The sequence below is a fragment of the Clavelina lepadiformis genome, chromosome 2 (assembly GCF_947623445.1).
Source record: "Clavelina lepadiformis chromosome 2, kaClaLepa1.1, whole genome shotgun sequence".
NCBI classification, from domain to species: domain Eukaryota; kingdom Metazoa; phylum Chordata; class Ascidiacea; order Aplousobranchia; family Clavelinidae; genus Clavelina; species Clavelina lepadiformis.
In genome coordinates, this window is record NC_135241.1 from 14738905 (window position 1) to 14758935 (window position 20031).

General features: G+C 35.5%; 3 protein-coding genes across 9 annotated transcripts; 1 reads left to right on the top strand and 2 right to left on the bottom strand.

Moving 5' to 3' along the window:
* The first annotated feature begins 2275 nt into the window (after positions 1–2275).
* LOC143445693 (zinc finger HIT domain-containing protein 1-like) lies at positions 2276–6690 on the top strand. Of its 4 annotated transcripts, none has more exons than XM_076944969.1 (4): positions 2276–2439; positions 4553–4654; positions 4858–5003; positions 5117–5390. In XM_076944969.1, the coding sequence occupies exons 1-4, from the start codon at positions 2311–2313 to the stop codon at positions 5250–5252; spliced, it is 513 nt and encodes a 170-aa protein (XP_076801084.1). In that variant the 5' UTR covers positions 2276–2310; the 3' UTR covers positions 5253–5390. The 4 variants fall into 4 exon arrangements, with proteins under 4 accessions (XP_076801084.1, XP_076801085.1, XP_076801082.1 ...); XM_076944970.1 differs by having other exon boundaries at positions 4858–4966; positions 5117–5350; XM_076944967.1 differs by lacking the exons at positions 2276–2439; positions 4553–4654 and having other exon boundaries at positions 4861–5003; positions 5117–6690.
* LOC143445692 (gamma-tubulin complex component 5-like) lies at positions 6648–9699 on the bottom strand. Its single transcript, XM_076944966.1, has one exon. It carries the CDS (start codon positions 9665–9667, stop codon positions 6818–6820), a length of 2850 nt encoding a protein of 949 aa, XP_076801081.1. The 5' UTR covers positions 9668–9699; the 3' UTR covers positions 6648–6817.
* Positions 9700–11437: 1738 nt separating this feature from the next.
* On the bottom strand, positions 11438–19957 carry LOC143446549 (uncharacterized). Of its 4 annotated transcripts, none has more exons than XM_076946216.1 (9): positions 19512–19957; positions 19289–19403; positions 14681–14903; positions 14436–14541; positions 14172–14275; positions 13752–13958; positions 12932–13080; positions 12809–12881; positions 11438–12730 (listed from the first exon to the last, which is right to left on the bottom strand). In XM_076946216.1, exons 1-9 carry the CDS (start codon positions 19735–19737, stop codon positions 12194–12196), a joined length of 1740 nt encoding a protein of 579 aa, XP_076802331.1. In that variant the 5' UTR covers positions 19738–19957; the 3' UTR covers positions 11438–12193. The 4 variants fall into 4 exon arrangements, with proteins under 4 accessions (XP_076802331.1, XP_076802330.1, XP_076802332.1 ...); XM_076946215.1 differs by having other exon boundaries at positions 14172–14278; positions 19512–19956; XM_076946217.1 differs by having other exon boundaries at positions 12809–12866; positions 14172–14278; positions 19512–19955.
* Positions 19958–20031: the final 74 nt, after the last annotated feature.

The window sequence follows — 20031 nt, forward strand, 5'->3', positions numbered from 1 at the left end:
CCATCGGTAGCAAGAAATTTCACGTCCTTTGAACAATGTCACAAGGTAGGCCTACGTCCAGTTTGAAATAACTTATTTTATAAAAATTTCCGTAATACAAGGCACCTAACAGTTTACTTTTTGCTATGTCTGCGTCATTTGGTTCTATTTCGTATCCTATGGTTTATTTTTCGCTATTCACTATCGGAAGCGAAAAAGATGGTGCTAACCATGCATTTGTCAACCACTTCTCACGTACACTTACAGTTTTAACCACAGTTTTGTGACCGTAATTTAACAAACAAAAAATACAAAAAAAATTGTTAAACGGCTTCATAACATGATTTTCCATTAAATACACGGATTGGCGAGTTATTGACAACGCTTTTTCGTATAATATTGATTAAGTTCGTTTTCCGATTGTTGTGTTTAAGGCTATTCATTTTTATTTTTGATTTCTGCGGCCCAATCAGCTGAAACTTGAATTTCACCCCGTTTCCTTCGATGCCTGAATGATGTACTGGTACATAACATTTCCTGTCGTGTTTTCTTTCGTTTCTTACCATAGTTGCTATGTTAATGATGAAAACTGAGTGTTGAATAACAATGTCTCATAATGATCTGTATAAATGTTTGATACTGTAAGTTATGTTAGTACTTAGTACAGTGTAACCTTTGTAGTCTGTAGAAAGTCGTTTTCCTGTTGCAAATACAAAGCTTTCCTTAAACTTGATTGAAAGTTTTGTTCATGCAGTGTGGTACTAATATTAGATTGGCAGTTAATGCAATGTTTCATTTAGGCCTACTTTGTCACGTGGTGGTGTTAAAGTGTTTATATTAACCTCTAGATTTCTATCGTCTTAAGGTGGCGTATTGTATAGCACATTTGTTAAAATGCATTCAGGCGGTTGTTTGGAAGCTTTGTTCGCCTCGGCTATAGTAGCCTAAACAGTCAAGTCAGAGGAGTTCGTAACTAGACACCATATCTGCGGTTAACTACGGGGATATTTCGGGACTAAATACTTGGAAAGGATTTAGTGGTTTCAGTAGAGTATTTAGCCAAAGATGGTACGCAATTCGGTATAGTTGGCAATGGCTAAATACGGGGATATTTCGGGACAAAATGCCTGACACCAAACACGGCCGGCAGATCAGATTTAACGTGTAACATGTTAGTTGTCAGAAAATCTATGTAATCTTTAGATTAATTTATTTTTATAATTTTTGTTATATATATATGTAGGCTAATGCATGTGAAGTTTACCGTTATCTAAAAAAAAAATGTCGGCCCACTTAATTCTTCCAGAATGTTTCTGCCACCTTGATTTTTATCAAGCTAGCAGACATTGTCTGCAGAAAGTTTCTGCTAGCTTGATGCAGGGTTGTATATGGGACGCTGAAAATGACGATAATGACAATGGTAATGGAAAATGGCGGAATCGATGGGTTGTTTTCGCTCATGAACACTTTTTGGCATTATGGAACCCCTGCCCCCGTATGGAAAGTTTGTATGATACGCGTGGTAAAGAACCAGAAATCAAGATATGCCATTCGCCTCCATTTATTAAATCAAGAATTAAGCTAGGCGTATAGTCGTTGTGAAAAATAATTTGTGTAATATTGGCATTCCCTAAAACATAGACCCTAATTCTTTTCCTGTCAATCTCCATGTGTTAAAATGCATGTTTTTCATACAGGCCCCTGGCATACTTTGCAAATGTCATGGAATTTCTTATTTATAAAAGCTTAAAAAATGAATACATAACTTTGTTATAAAAAACAAATGTTTTCGTATTAGCACTATGCAGATACACAGTTATTACAACACAATACAATAGGCCTTGTAAAAAGTTAGTTATGCGGTTGAAGAGCACTGTATTAAAGTGATGCTTCTGTTATTATTTTCTTTGGTCTTTAGAATGGCATCCATCAAACATTCAGCAAAAAATGCCCTCAGAATTGTTTATTGAATGCATGATCATTGCTTATCAGTCAAACCTCATTTCCAAGTACAGTACCCAGTTTATTACGTTTGCACCTGTACAACGGTCAAATCTCAAAATCAGCTAGTGACTGTACTGTAAACTTAGTATGATGCACCGGATTTCTCTGACATAAAAAGTTGGTTCCTGTGCCAATTTCTTGTCACTGAAATATATTGTAGTGTATCAATATTCATTGGTATTTGCTATGTTGTTAGAAATGGTTAAACCAAATGTACAATTGAAATATGGTACAAATTGATCTTAAACATGTTTTAACATAAAATTTGTTAAATATTTTCTTGTTCAGCTAAGACTAATAAAAAATTACTTAAAAACTGTTTTTGATATGACATCAACAAGTAGACGAGAATCATCCAGACTACAAGAAATAAATTCACGACGTATTCTTGATACTGCTACAAGACAACGTCGACTACACCGACAGTTAGAAGCCCTTGAAAAAGATAATTTTCAGGTTTTCTAAATACTTATAAAACACTTAAACTGCAACTTACAGGTTACCTATAGGTTGAAGTAAACTTGACTTTGACATGAGATTGGAGAAATGGCAAACTTTGGTCCTGAACAGAATCTAGGGAGGCCATTTCTTGACATGCAACAACCTAACCTTGTTTATAAGTGTATTTTATGGTGTTTGCTGTTTCTCAGAGCAACATTTCTCCAGAAAAAAGGCAACTAAGTGGTTGTGGCGCTTCCACACATCGCGTGGTATGAAAATTGCAATCAGTGACACCAAGTGCCACTTGGAGTATAAATTTGTTGTAATTGATGACTTGTGACTGTTATGAAGTGTAAGACTGAGGAAAGCCGTAATAGATAAAAATAAATATATCGTTAATTGTCCAAGGAATAAGATCTACACTGGAAAAAAAACAAGTTATTGGAATAAGAGCAAGATCATATTAACTGCAAATATGGTATGGGAACGTAAGCTTATTGCTTTGATAGAATTACTCACACCATCTTGAACTTATTCCAATGGTGATATTTTATTCTTGTTGTTCAAAAATACATCGTCAACTGAGAGTGTTAATAAAGGCTTGAAAAATCAATTTGGCGTAATAGAATAGAAAACCCTTTCGCATTGCTACAAACTGCATCCTGTCAGTGAAACGAATTGTTTTGATGAAAGCAATACTATAGCTTATTCTATTATGCATACTTTCTGCAAAGCATTTTCAAAATGGTATATGTGGCTATTGGTCAATAATATAATTAATCGTTGTTTGCCAGTCAGAAAAAAGTGATCAATAATTATTGATAAAATTATAATTTTTAAAGTTTAAATTGTCATATTTAGAGGGGGTTTACTTTGTTTTATTTGCATCAATAGATTGAAACAAAATCGCCTACAATTAAATTCGCTAATCAAGCGCAGGCCTCCCGGACCGGTGGGTCCGGGGTGAAAAAGGTGCAATACAAAAATAGCAGTGCACGGGCGGGATTGGTACGTAAACTAAACATAACTGAACAGCTTTTTGCCTAGGTTTTCCGCTAATTCAACTGCCCATCGTTGACAGCAGTTTGGTTGGATGAACTTTCTGCAGAAAAATAGATACTTCGAAGTTTTTCTGTTGATGTTATTCAAAAGCTTAACAAATTGTCAAAGATCACCATAACTTATTTTGCAATGTTTTTTAATGCTACCCTTTATTGCGACGCTTCAATTGTCGAACCATTTTAAACTACTATAAAGTAATCTATAGTATTTTGTATTAGTGTATGGTCAAGCAGTGAAGGAGCTGGATGATTAACAGATTAAACTTAAATTGGCTTGGCTAGACATTTTGATGTTTAGTTACAGATTTGAAATTGCTTGCAACCTGCAAATTCAATCCATTCTTTAGAATTATTTTAAAAATACCGCATTTTCATAGCTGCATCGGTAGGACAGATAACCATATTAAACGAAAAAGGTCTATTTATTGTGCTGTCATACTCAATCATTGCGGAAAACCGTCTTGTGTTGCTCTTTCTTGTCTTTCCTCTTTTATAATCTCATTTTAAACCTTTTACTTTTTTGTTTGTTTTCTGGTGCGCTTTCTGCTCTCTTAGCTGTAGTGCCTTTCTTATCACATTTCAATTTTTTCTTCCCTTGGTTATTTTCTATCTGTTAGTTTGGGCTATCTCTTCTTTTCTCTTAACCTTTCAAGGTAAATATGAGTGTTACATTCTCTCTTTGTTTTCCTGAATTGAAATTGCACCATGGGGACAATTATTATTGGTAAAATTATTGCAAAATGGAAAAAAAGACACAAAAATAATCCCAAGCAGAAATCATCATACAAATCAAACTACAGTAGTTATAGCACCTGCGTAGCCACAAAAATTCTTGTGAGTTCAGTGGCAGACCAAGACACTGGCGTTTGGTGAACCTTGACTTTAAACAAACGATCTCTCTTACAAGTGTACATTAAGTTTATCTGGGAACAGACAGTAAAGTGGGGTGCATAGTAACATCTGGCCACCCTAATCCACTCCTGTAGTATAGTATTTGAACTTGGACTCAACTCGTACCATCACTAGAAACAACCATCACTAACTCTTCAATGTCTTTGTAAATATAGGAAGATCCTTTGGAAAACATACAGGAAACACCAAAGACAAAAAGACCAAAATTTGGGATACCATCTGATCAAGAACTTGAAAACGAAGCGCAGCATACACAAGTATATCTAGTGATAGAAAAATATACATATGCAAAGCATACCATGTGTATGTAATAGATGTTTATTAAAATTGCTCTTCGCATGGATAATTTTATGTTAAGGTTGCCACTAAGCCATATATGATTAATGCAAAAATTACTTAAATTTTCCATGAAATAAATGTTTCTTATATTGTACAATAATTAATCGCAGTGTTTTGTTAGCCATCTAAAAAGAAGAAACGCACAAGAGGAGACCATTTTAAACAACGCTTCCGAAAAACGTTTGCAGCTGTTTTAGAAGAACAAAGGCAAACACTTGGAGACTCTGAAGGTCCTAGCTATTTTCATGCTGTTGTTCCTTCAAGCAGGTAGCAGTTAAATCACATGTTACCGTGTTCATTTTATGAAATTTTGTAGTACAGTGATACATACATGTAACTTACATTAGCTCAAGGTGTTAATTGATATAAAAAAATTTTAGATTTCCCGGTCGCCATTTTTGTGCAGTTTGTGGATTTTTCTCCAGCTACACTTGTGTTTCGTGTGGCGCTCGTTATTGCTCAGTCCGGTGTTTAGGTACCCACCAAGATACACGGTGTCTCAAATGGACCGTGTGAAGCTAAAAACGAACAAAAAAGTTAATGAAAAAACATCCATTCGCAAGCTCCAGGAGGAATTATCGCATGTGAAAGAAACATTTAAACAGGTCATAGAAGAAAACACTTCTGAAAGCTATGACTTGCGCCGGACTTCAATTTTAAAAGCTCAGGTTGTGCAATTGGAGCGACAGTGCATGTTGTTATCGCAAGCCCTATCCTGTAAAGCATCGGTTATGTTGGACACTGAGACCATGATTACCGACTTAATAAAAGAATTCCAAAAGCTTTTGGTACAAGAGACTCATGGACCAGATGTGTTTATGTCCAGAAAAAACTTGATGTCACACATAGAAGCAATGCAACGTGTAAGGGCAGGTTTTCACAAGTACAGTGATCTTGCTGATCCAGAAACACTGCATGTTCCTATAATTTCTGGATCAAAATTTTCAAAACTTGAATCTCTAAGCTGCTTAGACTTATGTACCAACAAAAAAACATATTTAAATCTTTGCCAAGTAGCTTACTTGGAAGATAAATTGTGTACCCTTTTTAAACAACTAACTTCGCTGCAAGAGACTCTGAAAATGGTTACAATTTTGCCAAAATTAGAGAACGATGAAGTAGCAAAATCTCCGTTATCGGAACGGTATCTTTATCGTGACTTGTTCCAAAAAACTCAGAAAGACATTGGTACATGCAAAAAAAATGTGGAAGAATGTTGTAATGATCTACTCGCACTTTCTTTGTTGCATCCTTCTGCACCATGGCATGGCGTTCAAAACACTAGCAACTTTGGTGTGTTTGATTCACAAAAGCTTTTATCCAACATGCAGGGAAAACTTGGCTCTACTCGGAATGAGGTTAAGGCAATGGTAAAAGGAATGTGCAGGGCTCATAATTACCTATTACATATGCATTCTCTTCAACTAAGAGCAGTGAAAGAGGAAGTTCATTTTTATGCTGAAACTAAGCGTTTGCACACTCATCAGATCAATCTTTTGTGGCAAGGTATCACAAGAGCATACGATGAATGTGAATCTCACATAAAAAACTCAATTTCAAAACCAATTGCAAATATTTTGCAATCATGGAAAAAAGTTCGTCTTCTACAGACTGAAGCTGCACACACAGAATTCATTACTGCTATAACGGAAAATGAATTAGCCCTAGAAATAGTTGCTGATAAAACCATAAATCAATCTTCAGGCAGTCAAGATTTGAGTGAATTTGGTTTACAGATGCAAAAACAAATTGATTTGTTACAGCAACAATATGCTAAAGAAGTCGAAGAAATAAATAATAAAATAGCCTCATGTCAGGAAAAAAATGAAACTGAAATTGTAACTATATTAAATTCCTTACACTTGAAATAACACTTATGTTCAACCTTTCATCTGACTACAGAAACCAAACTGTTGTATATGTGGGTTTATTCAATAAAATTTTCAGATGCTGATTGCAAGTCATACGTGTCATACTCAGAATAAGTTTATTATTAATAACGTACATCAATTATAAAATGAAAATTGACAAAAACCTCACTGAAAGACAGGGTAAAGTTTATTGAAAACTTTATTCAAAGTTCATGACAACAGAGCATATGCTAGAGAGTCCAAAATTGGAACAGCGCCCCTGCTTGCCACAGTTTTCAAAATCTGTGCCAAAAACTCACTGCATTCTTTGAAATCAGACTCAAATTTCAAAATGTTTTTGCTGTGTATGGATGAAACTCCTCTTTTCCAAAGCATATTGAATGTAATAGCCAATGTCATAATTTTTTTAATTGTTCCTTGTACAAGTTTTCCACCAGGCTGCTTCTTTTCATCTAGGAGACATAGCATGCATATGCGATCCAGAAAAACTTGATGTGCTGTCAAAATGTCATCCAACGTTTGAACTTTTTTCATAGAGTTGGTAAATCTATGTTTTTCTGCCTGTATCACGCTATTCATAACAAATCCATACCAGTGTTGCAACACATGCAATATGTGACTTCTAAGCAGAAATAGTTTGTGTGCTTTCACACCCACTGTCATATCATCTGGCTCAGCAGTCATACTTGTTGTTGTTTCAGTGTTAGTTTCATGTCTATAAAGGCTTGAGAACTGTAAAGTTTCCACACAAAATACAGCTCGTTTAATTTGCATTAGATAAGAAAACATTTTGTTATAAGTGCAAATGCACTGTGGTGACAAAACCATGCAAAGGGGCCATTCTATCGGATATTGCAATTCCAGAGCATCAGTTACACTTACTAAGTTGTAACTAAATGCCTTATCTTTGTCACTTTGGATAGATAACAGCCCTGTCTCCTGCCTGTGCCCTATTCCGCTGTTAATTGTCACAGTTATCATAAAATTGTCCATTGATCTCCCAATCATAGATTCTTGAAGCAATATGTTGAGTCCCACAATATCATCATTCAGCTTACTGGTTTGAAGCAATTGTTCAAATATTTGAGTACAAAAATAATGCATCACATCTCCCCATCCCATTAAATGAAAGTTATGAAATACATCAAGTACTTTTTGTAAACCAAATCTTGTTTTAAAGACATCAAGCAATTCCATACTAGCCTGACTGCACTTTACTTGTAAGATAGGACACAGTGATTTTAAAATTCTTATTGGTAAAGGTGTTTTATCATTTTTGTGCTTACGCAATGAATGATCCTCATTGGTTTGTGCATTACTTTTAAAGAGTTTCAGGAAATTATACTGTAGTAAGGCTTCTTTCCCTAAAATACCATGCAAAACATCAGCGCGTTGATTTTCAGTTCGTTTGTAATTGGTTGTTGGTGAAGTGTTGGTCATTCCACCGTAGAAACTTTGATAAACACTTGTGAGTATGTTGTCGAAACCACCCTGGTGAATTTTAACACCTTCACTGCTTCTATTGAGCTTATTTATGGTGTGCAAAACCTCCATTGATTTTCCAGCAGTTGATATGCTATTCAAAAACGAGCACAACCAAGGTAAAAGTTGATCTACATTCTCAGTCATAACAGTTACTGCTTTCTGCCAAAACTCAGCATCTTGACAGTTAGTAACCGCCACACTTCTTTGTAAAATGAATTCCTGTTTGGTATCATCAAGTATGCCCATTGTAATCCATTTGTCAACAATATCAATGTATGGACGACATGAGTCCAGCCACAGGTTAAACACAACATCTGCAGCTGTAAGTACATCACAGGGTTGTTTTACTGCAACACTTTCTTCATCAAGCACTGATGCATAGAGCACATTTAACAGCCGTGATGCTTTGACAGCATTCTTCTCTTCTACTTTATCAAGTTTAACGGAATACTCAAACACATCATGTAAAACACCTAATATTTGAATATGTGCTTCCAATGCAATGTGTAAATCTGGTAGTAATATGGTTTCCTGTTGAGAAATCATTTTCTGCTCAAGCAATTGCAAGTCTTGTTGCAACTTTTCTATGTATGCTATCAGACAAGCAGCAAAAGCCTGATATGTCAGACAGGCATGGGAATCTTTTGAAAAGCAAAACTGATGTATTCTTTTCACAATGTTGCCACATCTTACAAAATCTTTTAGGCTGTGTTTTACACTGTCATGACTTATATGAGCTAACTGAAGGTCTTCGGAAAGGTGGTATTCTCCATTCTTAAAATTAAACACAAATAAATTTTCATGCCCACTTAGAAGCCACAGAACTTCCCTCATGATGTTAATTTCACTTATTCGGTGACTCTCTTCTTCAAGTGAAGACTGGGGGCTCCTCAAGCTACAAATGTTTCTGAGATCGAGACTAGAAAGAGTCTTTCTTCTTTGCCAATATGTATTAACCACATTCGCAGGTAAAATTGTCAGCTGTGTGCCTTCTTTTTTCAAACCAACCTGGTTATGCTGGTCTTGGTTATTTTTTGCAGTTTTATTGTCCATGAAGGCAAGTGTAGAAACATTATTTTCTTCAGTATCAGAATCAATTTGAGAATCATCCCATGGAAAATATGAAAGTATATCTTCGCCTTCTAGTAGATAACCTGGCCAGTCAAAATCATCGTGGCTCTCTATTTTTGAAATGGTTTGTGATGCTTGAGAGTATGTTTCACTTATCGGATTTTTTGCCAGAAGTAGGAGTATGGATATAAGACCATAGTGAACTGAACCCCCTGAACATGCATTGGGGGATAAGTCACATGCTAAGAACTTAGCACAAAGCTCCTTGAATATCTTGCTTTTGGATGGTTGTGAGTATATCCAAAATTTATTACTTAGTCCTTTTATCTGTTGCTCAATTTTATGACTATCAACATCTAAAAATCGATGGTGACAAAAGTTAGATAATGAAAAGTCCATACACAGTTCATGATTTTCACTGTTTTCTTTGAAGTTGGTCAGAGTAAGAATAAGACTTGAAGTTACTTTCCGCATCCGTCTACTAAATTTTGGATTCAAGTTCATACTTATCAAATACCAGTAAATTTTATAGAAATGTACCTGAGGATCATGTTAAAGCATTTAGTTAATACAAATACACAGAATAAATAGGCATCAAACATAGGCAATCCAATGAATACGTTCTAGAAATAATAGCTAATTTAAACCTCACCCTGGGAGCAATATCATATTTAAAGTTTGATAGGAACGTTTCAGCGCAATTGTCATTTTTATACATCACAGTGTCAACATTTTGACAATAGCCAAAGTCTAACTACGACAATTTCAGCAGAGACCAAGAGATTCATGCTCTCTTGCAATACAGTGCATATTTTCGCAAAGCTCAGGCGATGTTTCTTAAACTGAACTTTCCTAAACTGTTCAACCCAAGGAAATTTTACCACCGTCGTTCTCCCGTATGAAATGTAAGTTTTTTGTGCACTTGTATACCAGACCCTAATTTTGAATAGGCAACAAAAAGTGTGCACCAGACACCAGATGTCTATGTTTTTGGAATTACATATCTCACAAAGTAGCTCTTTGACCCATTTTGTGCACCAGATACAAATATGTTTACATACAAATATACTGGAAATATTGTGCACCAGATGTCTACGTTGTGTACCGGACAACGATTTGTTTGCGAGGTCATTCCTAACATTGTTAAAGTATGGAGTGGAAGATTTCATTTATGGAAACAAGCGAATCTTCCATACTAGTTCATATTAATGTTGTTTTCATATTAAGTGCATGTTAGCCCTCTTTAAGAGCAAACTTGAACGCACATTCACTCAATTGAACTAAGTTCATCTCACTTTTTCCTCTCAGGAACGTCGTGGGGGCAACAGCTTATGTAAATTAGCTTAAGGAGGCGTCAAAGACTTAAAACTAAGATCTCTATGATTGTGTTGGACATCCTACTTAGGACTTTAAGAAAACATGTTTAGACCAATCAGAAAGCAGCATGGTTGATGCTGCTTTCTAATCTGGGACTTACCCTAGCAGTTGGCTTGCTTCAATGTCCCAGGTCACGTGTAGAATTAGGCTAAAAACTGGCATGAAAGTAGCTAAAATTAGGTTTTTAGGCCAAAAATTCTAGTATCGATTTTGCGCTTCTGTTGAAAAAGTTTCAGTCATTGTTTTTTGATGGAATGGTAGTCCAAAGCATACTAAATTGACAAGCAAAATTTCAGCGGGCCCCATGTAAGATTTTTTGAGTAATCGGTATTTTAGTAAATTCATTGCATAAAACAAACAAAAATTTTTTGGCACATTTTGGTATTTCACGCCACCTTAAAGTCATCTTTTGATGTCAATCTTTTAAAAAATCCGTTTTGCTCTCTGCCGGATGTTTTTAGCACCCGGCACATTTGTATAAAGAAGGTTAAATTACGACGCAAAAGTGACAGAGTGTGAGTATGACCTCACGCACGAATCTGGCCCAGATTTTTTTGAAACTAAAACTCGGCCCCGACTTACAACCGAATTGAAGACGTGAAGAGACCATTTTTTCTTGATGCCCTAGGCTCGTGCTTACAAGTTAATCCAGCACTGCTACTTGCATACAGTATGACAAAGAAATAGTTCGCTTGTGCACTACTTGTGTGAAGTATTACACAAGGAACATATCTTTCATAATGTCCGCATATGCTGGCGGTAATTGTTTGAATATGAGCGAGGACGATTGATGGTTGGTGACTTGTTTTGCTTCTGCTTCGATTGATGAGTTCTCATTTCTCAAATTTGCGTGACTATGCTGTTAGTTGCTTGATTCTGTCTATACAAATTACTAACTTATAAAGTTCCCATTTTATTTATTATAACACAAAGGTTTTCACCTTCGGGCAAAGCTTACGGATTGTTACATAGCGCTGTAGTAACCAGTGAAATCGATCACATGAAAAGGAAAGATTGAAAACATTACATCAGTATTTATATGTGACACACCAGTTCAAGCGAGGAAATTATCTGACGTCATTAAGGAAAACTCAAGTTTGGTAAACAATTGAATTACAGGATTCTAAATTAAATTCCAAACAGCTCAAAACAACTCGTGACTCGTGACGTAATCGTCACAACAGCTCTGATTAATCTACATGTCAAACTTACTTGCAAATAAATTTGATTCCTGCATTTACAGTTTTAACTTTGTCGCTTCCTAGTTTACAGTAAAGACAGTCTGAGCATAATTTTGACTCTAGATGGCATTTCATACAAATCAGCCCTTGTTTTCTGTTTCATTTGACGGGTAAGACGATCATTTTTGTGGGCTAAGTGAGGTGTGCTTGGACCCGTTCCTATCTTATGCTTTGAACCAGCTATATTGTGACCAACATCTGTATTAGAAACACAGGCTAAGTTTTAGCTAGTTTCTGTAAGGTTTAACTATTCGGCTACCAGCGTCACTGCCAGATGCCTAAACAGTATTTCCTAGTGGATTCACTAGGAAAATAATAATCATTTCAACTAGCAATGCATCAAAGTCGAATGTTTAACAAAATTTAATCCTTCAATACTTTGCACAGGTAAATCTAGAATTACTGGTAGCTTTTACAAAACTTGGTTTCCCCCATGCAACTTATTTAGTTCATCATCAAATGCAATACCAATATCAATAGCACCAAATGGGTTTGGAGCATGCTTTTTATGTGAAAAGCAACCATCTTCATTAAGAGGGTTATTCTGGGCACTCCCCCCAGTTGATATATTGTCTTCGCTCTCTGGACCCTTTCGTTTCAACGAAACTATACTCAAAGCATTCCATTGGCCGTCTCCATAGTTCGGCATTTCAAGGAATCTTTTTGACTCACCAGTTTGTGACGAAGGAAAATTATTTGTAAATAAATGGTCAGATAATTGTGCAGAGGTTTCCGGCGCACTATTATTGCAAGCAACAGTATCTGTAGTGGTATTTGAACTGGCCGATTGAAGCGGGACAAAAAAAATTGATTTGCCATCTTTATTGACGGCTTCAGTGATCTTTTCAAAATCACTGTCTTGGATAGATTTAGCAATTATTGTCGATGTGTTAGAAGCTGAAGATCCGTTGCTAGTTTGTGCAGCAGGAACAATATTTTCTTGTCTTATCTATGCAAATAAAGTTGGATAAAAATATTTTAAATGTCATATTACTGTAAACCGATATATTAAAACTATGACACATACCTGCAGGTTTTGTTGTATTTGTGAAAGATTCGTTTCTTTTGCAGATATCTGTTTCAGCCTGTAGTAAAATAGTCTTCATAATTTAATTTAATAATAATTTAAAAAATATGAATTTCATTTTACCTTTCCTGTGCCTTAATGTAGCCAGAATAGAGTGGATCAAAGGTTGGGCAAGAATCAGCCTTTAGTTTTGCTTGTGAATGCATTTTGGTTCCAGGTTTAAAATTGAAGCAGGTATCTTCAAAGTGGATTGAACAGATTCGAGTGGTGCTCTGAAAAAATTTAGCTTAAGAGTGTTTTATTAAGTATAAGTTTTATTTACATTGTATAAAAAGTTTGTAGGTACTACGGCAGGTGGTTTAACTTGTCCGGTTTGATTTAGAATACAGATCAATTGGAAATACACAGTTACACACCTACTATAACTCAAAATACACCGGTAAAAAACAAAGGCCTCTAAATGGTATGAAGTGCATTTGCCAAACGTTTATTAATGTCCAATGCACAAGGAGCCTTGAAAAATTACACCACTATTACATTACATTTAATGGTAGAACGGTTTTACTAGAACCGTCAATAAAGAACGTGCTTTTCTCAGGCCTCTGATTGTCTTTATTACTCTTTTAGCATTGTATTTGTATTCCTAATTTTCAGTCCAAAAATACAGCATCACTGCTCCAACTAAGAATGCTGCGTTCAATAAAACAGTGTAATGTGGGTTTAAGACTTTAAGCAATGTTTACTACTTTTTAAAAAAACCTTTACAACTAAAAAAGTCTTTACAACCTTCATTACATACTAGGTAAAACATCGATTTTCATAGACAGTGAGAAGCCCGATAACTAATAAAAATTTTTGTTCATAGCCCTCTGTGCAAAAAATTTGGACATCCCTGATCTATACTATGTCCATGCATTAAAACATAGCGTAAGAAAAAACTTACAGTGATTACACTTTTATCTACATTCCACAATGAAAATATGTCTGTCAGCCACCTCTTCCATTTCTCATGAAAACGTTTTTCCTTAGTGTAGTGACTTGCGGGAATCTGGTAAAATCCTAAATCTGGATTCTTCTGTGAATTATTACCACACATTGGTACAGAGCAATAGTATATTAGTTCAACTTCTTCCAAGGGGGAGTTGTCAACCTGTAAAGTAAAAGCCTTGCTTTTTAGACTCAGCAATGGTTTGTGATTCATGAAGAAAAAGACCAAACAGATACTGGCTTCATACAAAATGGGTGCAATTGCAATACAGCAGTATGAGCAACTCAATACCCTTGTAATGTATTGGAATTAAGAACAAAATTCAATTGTAATGATATCATCTGTTCTGAAGTAGGTACAGCAGCATTGGCCCACCTTCACATGTCTGTATACGCTGGTATAACTCCCTTCATTTGCTGGAGCTTGTAAAGAGGTTTCCTTGGTTCTTGTTTTGCTTTGTGTTTTTTTCTTTGTGGTGTCTACTGTGATCAAAAGACACATGAAAAGAAATGAATGGTGACTCAAATTGACAATTATATTTTTATGAAAACTAATGTAGTGTGGTGCAGTATTAATTGATTCAACAAACAGGTTCAAAACATATATTAAGAATGATTGTACAGTAGCTAATGTAATTACCAGGTTTCTGTATATATTTATGCTTAGTTCTCAGCAAAAATTCCTCTGGTGTGGCTGATTTCTGCAAGACTGGCTTCGCATATTTTACAACATATTTCTTTCCATCCTAAATTGAAACCACAGGTTTTGCATAAGACACTTGTGTTCTTGCAGTGATTTTATATAACTTTAAAAGCAATTCAACGGTCATAAAATAAGATCAATAAGTAAATAATTATTTATCGCTGTTAACAACTACAGTAAACCTTTGTGTAAATATCTGATGGTTTGAAGTGGCTTTGACAAACACGAAATCCACCGTTTTTGAGATCTCTGTATGTAAATTCATACAAATCTACACGGCCCAGGCATTCCAACCATTCCTGGCAGAGGCCATGTTTCTTTGGAAATTTGAACAAGGAACATGTTTTAAGATTAGCCTTGCAGTTGTAGGCAGTACAGACAGGCATTTTTTTGTTGTACTTTACCCTGCAAAACATTTTTCAAATAAAGTTCAATATGAACTTGGTACTCCATTTGGGGTCCATCATGTGTTTATATACTGTATACGATAATCTAAAATTATGTAAATGACCAAAGTAAAAACTGTATTTCTATGCACATTACAAGCAAAATAACAGTGAATAGCATTACGATGTATAAGCTCATTAAATGCTTTAACAGCTTAACACAACACTATTTCACATAAAACCTACATATATATGTTTTATTCCACAAACAAGAATATTTCAGGCCAGAATTAAACAACTTATAGTTTGAGAAACTCAGAACTAATACTAGATTGATGAAGTACATTTTAATCTTTTTGACCACTACTGTATAGACTTTTTTCTCATAACGCAAAGTTTGTGTGACTATGTTTTAATTCTGTTTTTACTGATTCCATTTGAATAAGATAATGATGATAGCGTTAAGACAAAATATATATTTTTAAGATTAAAATATATATATACAGTCAGACCTCGTTAATTCGGACCACTTTGTTTTTTCATAAAATGTCGGTTTAGCGGGGTATCCGGATTATAGGAAAGCGAAAAATCAATCAATATTGCAAATGCAGCACTGTGTTCAAAAAGCAGTATGCACATTACTCCAATTCAAAGTATACGCATGCGTAGGAGTTTAAAGAGGGAAACTGCAACATTATTATGCATAGATAATAATCGGCTATTGTTTTCGTCAACTAACTATTGTATCTAGGGCAATCGTGAATCATTTTCGCTTCACTCATGACTCATAATAATCCGGGTTATCGGATTGTATTGCTATTTATTTAGCACATTTGTTCCAAAACTTTTGTGTCAGAGTCGGACAGCGGGTTTTCCGGATTAAAGGGGTAAAATGAACAGGAAGAAATCCGTTCCCTGCAGTTTTGTGTCAGATAACAGTGTTCGGATTAACCAGGTCTCACTGTATATCCAAAGAAATCGGTTGGCAGCTCCGTGAACTGCCTCTGCTGTTATTACATTTACCATCCTATATATTGGATCATCAGCAACTAGAGAAGCCCCTGACTTAGGCGACTTTAGTTTAGATATACAATAACTTGTATTAATTACTTAATTGATATTTTTGCCAAACTAAGCTGTACTGCATCTAGATAGACCTTGATCGCTTGCGTTCTTAAGAAATATTGACCACGGTGGTGAAATTTTAAGATTCTTTAAATTAAGACATGTTAACACAAAACATTGCAAAATAATGCAATTGAAACTATTGTGCTGGTCAAGTTTCACGTATTTCAGGGTGTGTTTTGACATCATTTTGTGTCCCAGGGTGTGCTCAGTCTACCCTGCATACTCATGTTTGGCTTCTTTGTCATCATACCATACCAATTCATTCAATGCATGAAACATCATCAATTACTGAGGGAAGTCTTTTGACAACTTGAACTTGGGAATGATTCCTCATGGTCAAATATTTTTTTGTGTATTTCCTGATGAATGCATTATATTTTTAATGTTTTCTTGAATAAGTTTGGTACTGTTCACTAGAACCATTGAAATAACCACAGACATTATAAGTGCTATATTCACCTATACTAAAATAATAGGATAACATTGCCAAGTTTTTGGCACACTTAATTGTGTGTCAGGCACTTTAACTACTAGACAGTTAACTTGAGTGCTAAATATACTGTATGTTCCTAATCATGGTTTTCAAATCAAGACTACTCAAAAATATCATGTAAACAACAACACAATTACGTTACACTAATTAATTATAGAGTTTAAATCTCACAGATTAAATCATCAAAACGGTACTAACCTCTTATTCCAAACCTTTGAATTTCCAGTTTTAATGTTTGTGAGTGTAAAAGACATGTCACATTATCACCTTACTAGTTTTATAGTTCAATTCCTATACTAACAATTTTAAAATCTCTAATTCTTAAGATAAGACATGCAGTTTATTTCATTTATTTATAAACGGTCTTGGGAATGGTAGGATAATGTTTATCCTTGGACTGAGGAAAGTCTTTGCACGATGTAAGCCTGGCGGTGATTCCTCATCGCTTGAGCCCCGGTTAACAAACTAACCTTTGTGCAAGCTTCGAGAACCATACATTTTTTATTTGTTTTGTTGAAATTTTTATAGTATTGCCCGAATTTAGAACTGCCCACCTGTTCCACTGGACAGAAGTTTCATTAATGCCTTGCCCAAGGGAGATACAATGGTCTGGCGCCACTGGGTATCGAACTCGGAACCTGAGCTGCATTTATTACTAGGTCAGGACTTGAACCACTCGGCTACTGCATGACCACATTGGTCTTATCTAAAATCATCGTAATTTCTGTCACTCGCTTCATATTTTAACAAGTCGTATTGTACCAATACCGGAAACCTAGCCCTTGACGATGTACTAATAAAACAATTGAAAAATAAAAATGTGTTTATCTGACAATACGCAAGGTTTTTAAAATAGAACAATGACTAATCAGCGATAGTGGAAAGCAAGGATGGCAACTACAGCCTCGAGATTTTTGGAGACCGCATTAGCCGTACTGCCAATTTCATTGGCAGCAAAGCTTGCCTGATACTCAAGAGCTGGGCAACCACTCTTTAAAAAAATCTCTTAGTATACCTGATGAAGCAAGCTAAGGTTTACAAAAGCTTGTCTAGAGGAATTAAAAATAAAAGTTAACCCTAAAGTGCCATCCCATACCTTGCTTTTTATTGTACAACATATTGATGAGTGTCGCTCATGCTCTCGCTTGCCAATGAAAATAAGAGCTTCGCTCGAGCTTTTACTCTTCTATAAACAAGGAGCACATTGTTTGGCCGCTCCCAATCTTTTTAGCAATTAAAAAATATTTTCACCTCGTCGTATTTTCGAAAACCTTTTGTATTCGTATGTTGCAAATTTGCATTGTAAAACGTGTTTCAAACTGAAGCCTAATAATTGCTTCATCATTTTTTTTAAATGTTCGGAAATTATATAGAACCTAATACTGAAAAGTTGTTTTGGTCACACTTGCCACAAATAATTAATAACCGAGTAGAGTATTAAAAACCTTCTAGAATTGTAGATGCTGACATTCAATAACTTAATATTCTTCAATTTCAAAGCATATATCAGTTAAGTTATAAAAATAACAGCAGTGTGAAGCAACTTATGACACTACAATGACTACTCAACTCATCTGTGTGAGTCTCTCTATCATCTCATCAGTCACCAGTCTGATTGATCAGCTTAAAAACAAAGTGTTATGTCGAATTGCAATCATATGGTTCTAACATACTTAGTGGTGTTTATTGTATTGTTCATATTTTGCCATTGACCGTGCTGTACAAAACTTGTGCGTGAAATTAATCTCAATTCTCATAGAGATCATTTTTAATTTACTATCTAAAACCTGTCCTCAAACAGTCTAAAAACTTAAAACTTTTTAATCCAACAAATTGAATCCATTTCGTGTGTTTGCAGCGATGTTTGCCAGATTGGAAAGCATGGCTAAAATCATGTTGCAATGGGTGCATTTTTGTAAGTCTGAAGTCTTATGGTCAATCTGGGCATGTTATGGAATGAAATAGAAATTTTCCATTCCATCACAAAAAACCTTCCATTTCATATTCCATACTTTGTACTATATTAACACCTTCGAAAATGGAAGAAACAACACTAAATACAGATTGGAAAAAAGCAGGCTTCTTTTTAACATTAGCGCCTGCATTTTTGGTGTTAACCAGTGGTTGGATTCAAATATTTTATCATTTGGTTCTCTCACTAGCAGCATGCCATATTGACCCAGGGCCAATATACATATCGGCCTATACATACGCTTGTTAACAACCGGTTCTCAGAGGTCATTAATATTCCAAGAACCAGTGCGAATTGGCTGAATCCAACCAATGGTATTGACCCTGCCTCCAAATTTTGAAGAGAATCGCTGAAAACTTATCGGACGCACAGGATTTTTTGGTAAGGTGTGATGATAGGATATAAATTTATATACAATTACAAGTATCAGCCTGGATTTGAACTGAAGAAAGATTGCATAGATTACTTAGGTACACACATGGCTACCCGTTGTACACCTGCACACTTGAGTCACCGGGTCTGTACACCCCAGATCTCAGAAAATCCTGTAATGAAATACAGACCGGTATATATCCTATATGAAAAATTAAACTACAACTCGTGGACCATCTGCAGCCTGCAGAGTTTGGAAAATTAGCACTCTATACTGCCTCTGATAAGCCTCAGTGCCGGTTTGTACAAAATAGTTGGGAACTCCCCAGACTTCTGTTTGGTGACAATTCATGCAGGAAAACAAAAAGGTTGCCACCAACGATATAAAGAACATGATGGAAAACTGCTAGGGGAAGTACCTGTAAGTAGGTGTACGTACCTGGAAGTAAGTAGGTTGTCCTGTCTTCTTTCTGGAAAATGTTTAACTTCCACATATTTTTGTGGTAGCTTCAGGGTTGGAATGGCCCCTATGCGCAGCTCCTTGCGAATTCCTTCTAAAATTTAAACACATATGATACTTTAGTACCAATATGGTAAGCTACAAATTTCATTTTAGAAGCATGGGTTAGACACTCAAAAATAATTTCAAAAAAACTGTTTACTCGTGATAATATCTTCTTCAAGAAAATGCTCCTCACAGATTTTCACTTGATCTTTGCTGTACAACTCTTGTATAAACTTGTCCTCTCGGTATGACAAAATTTTTATTTCTAATAATTCTGCCCATGCTTCTTTTTTTTTGATACAAAATTTTTTGTTTGGTGCACTAAACAAATTGTGCTGCGGTGGACAGTTGTTGCATTCAGGCATGCAACATATACGTGTCATTTTTATATTGCAGTCTCAATCTGTAAGCATACCTGTACATATTTAGGCCTAGTTTCAAAGAGTTTTATAAATTTCTCACCATTGTAAACTTCAAAGTTAACCAAATTAAGCTGTACCTATAGGCTATACTGATATATACGCTTACAAACATCACCTTCCCCTAGTCATAGTTCTTTCTCCATAAGGCTACATTAAGTCCAAAGGCCCAACCTAAGTCAAACGGAAGTGCCAGAACTGAAGCGTTACGAGGTTGAAATAAAAACGGTACTTCCCCTAGCAGTTTCCTATCATGTT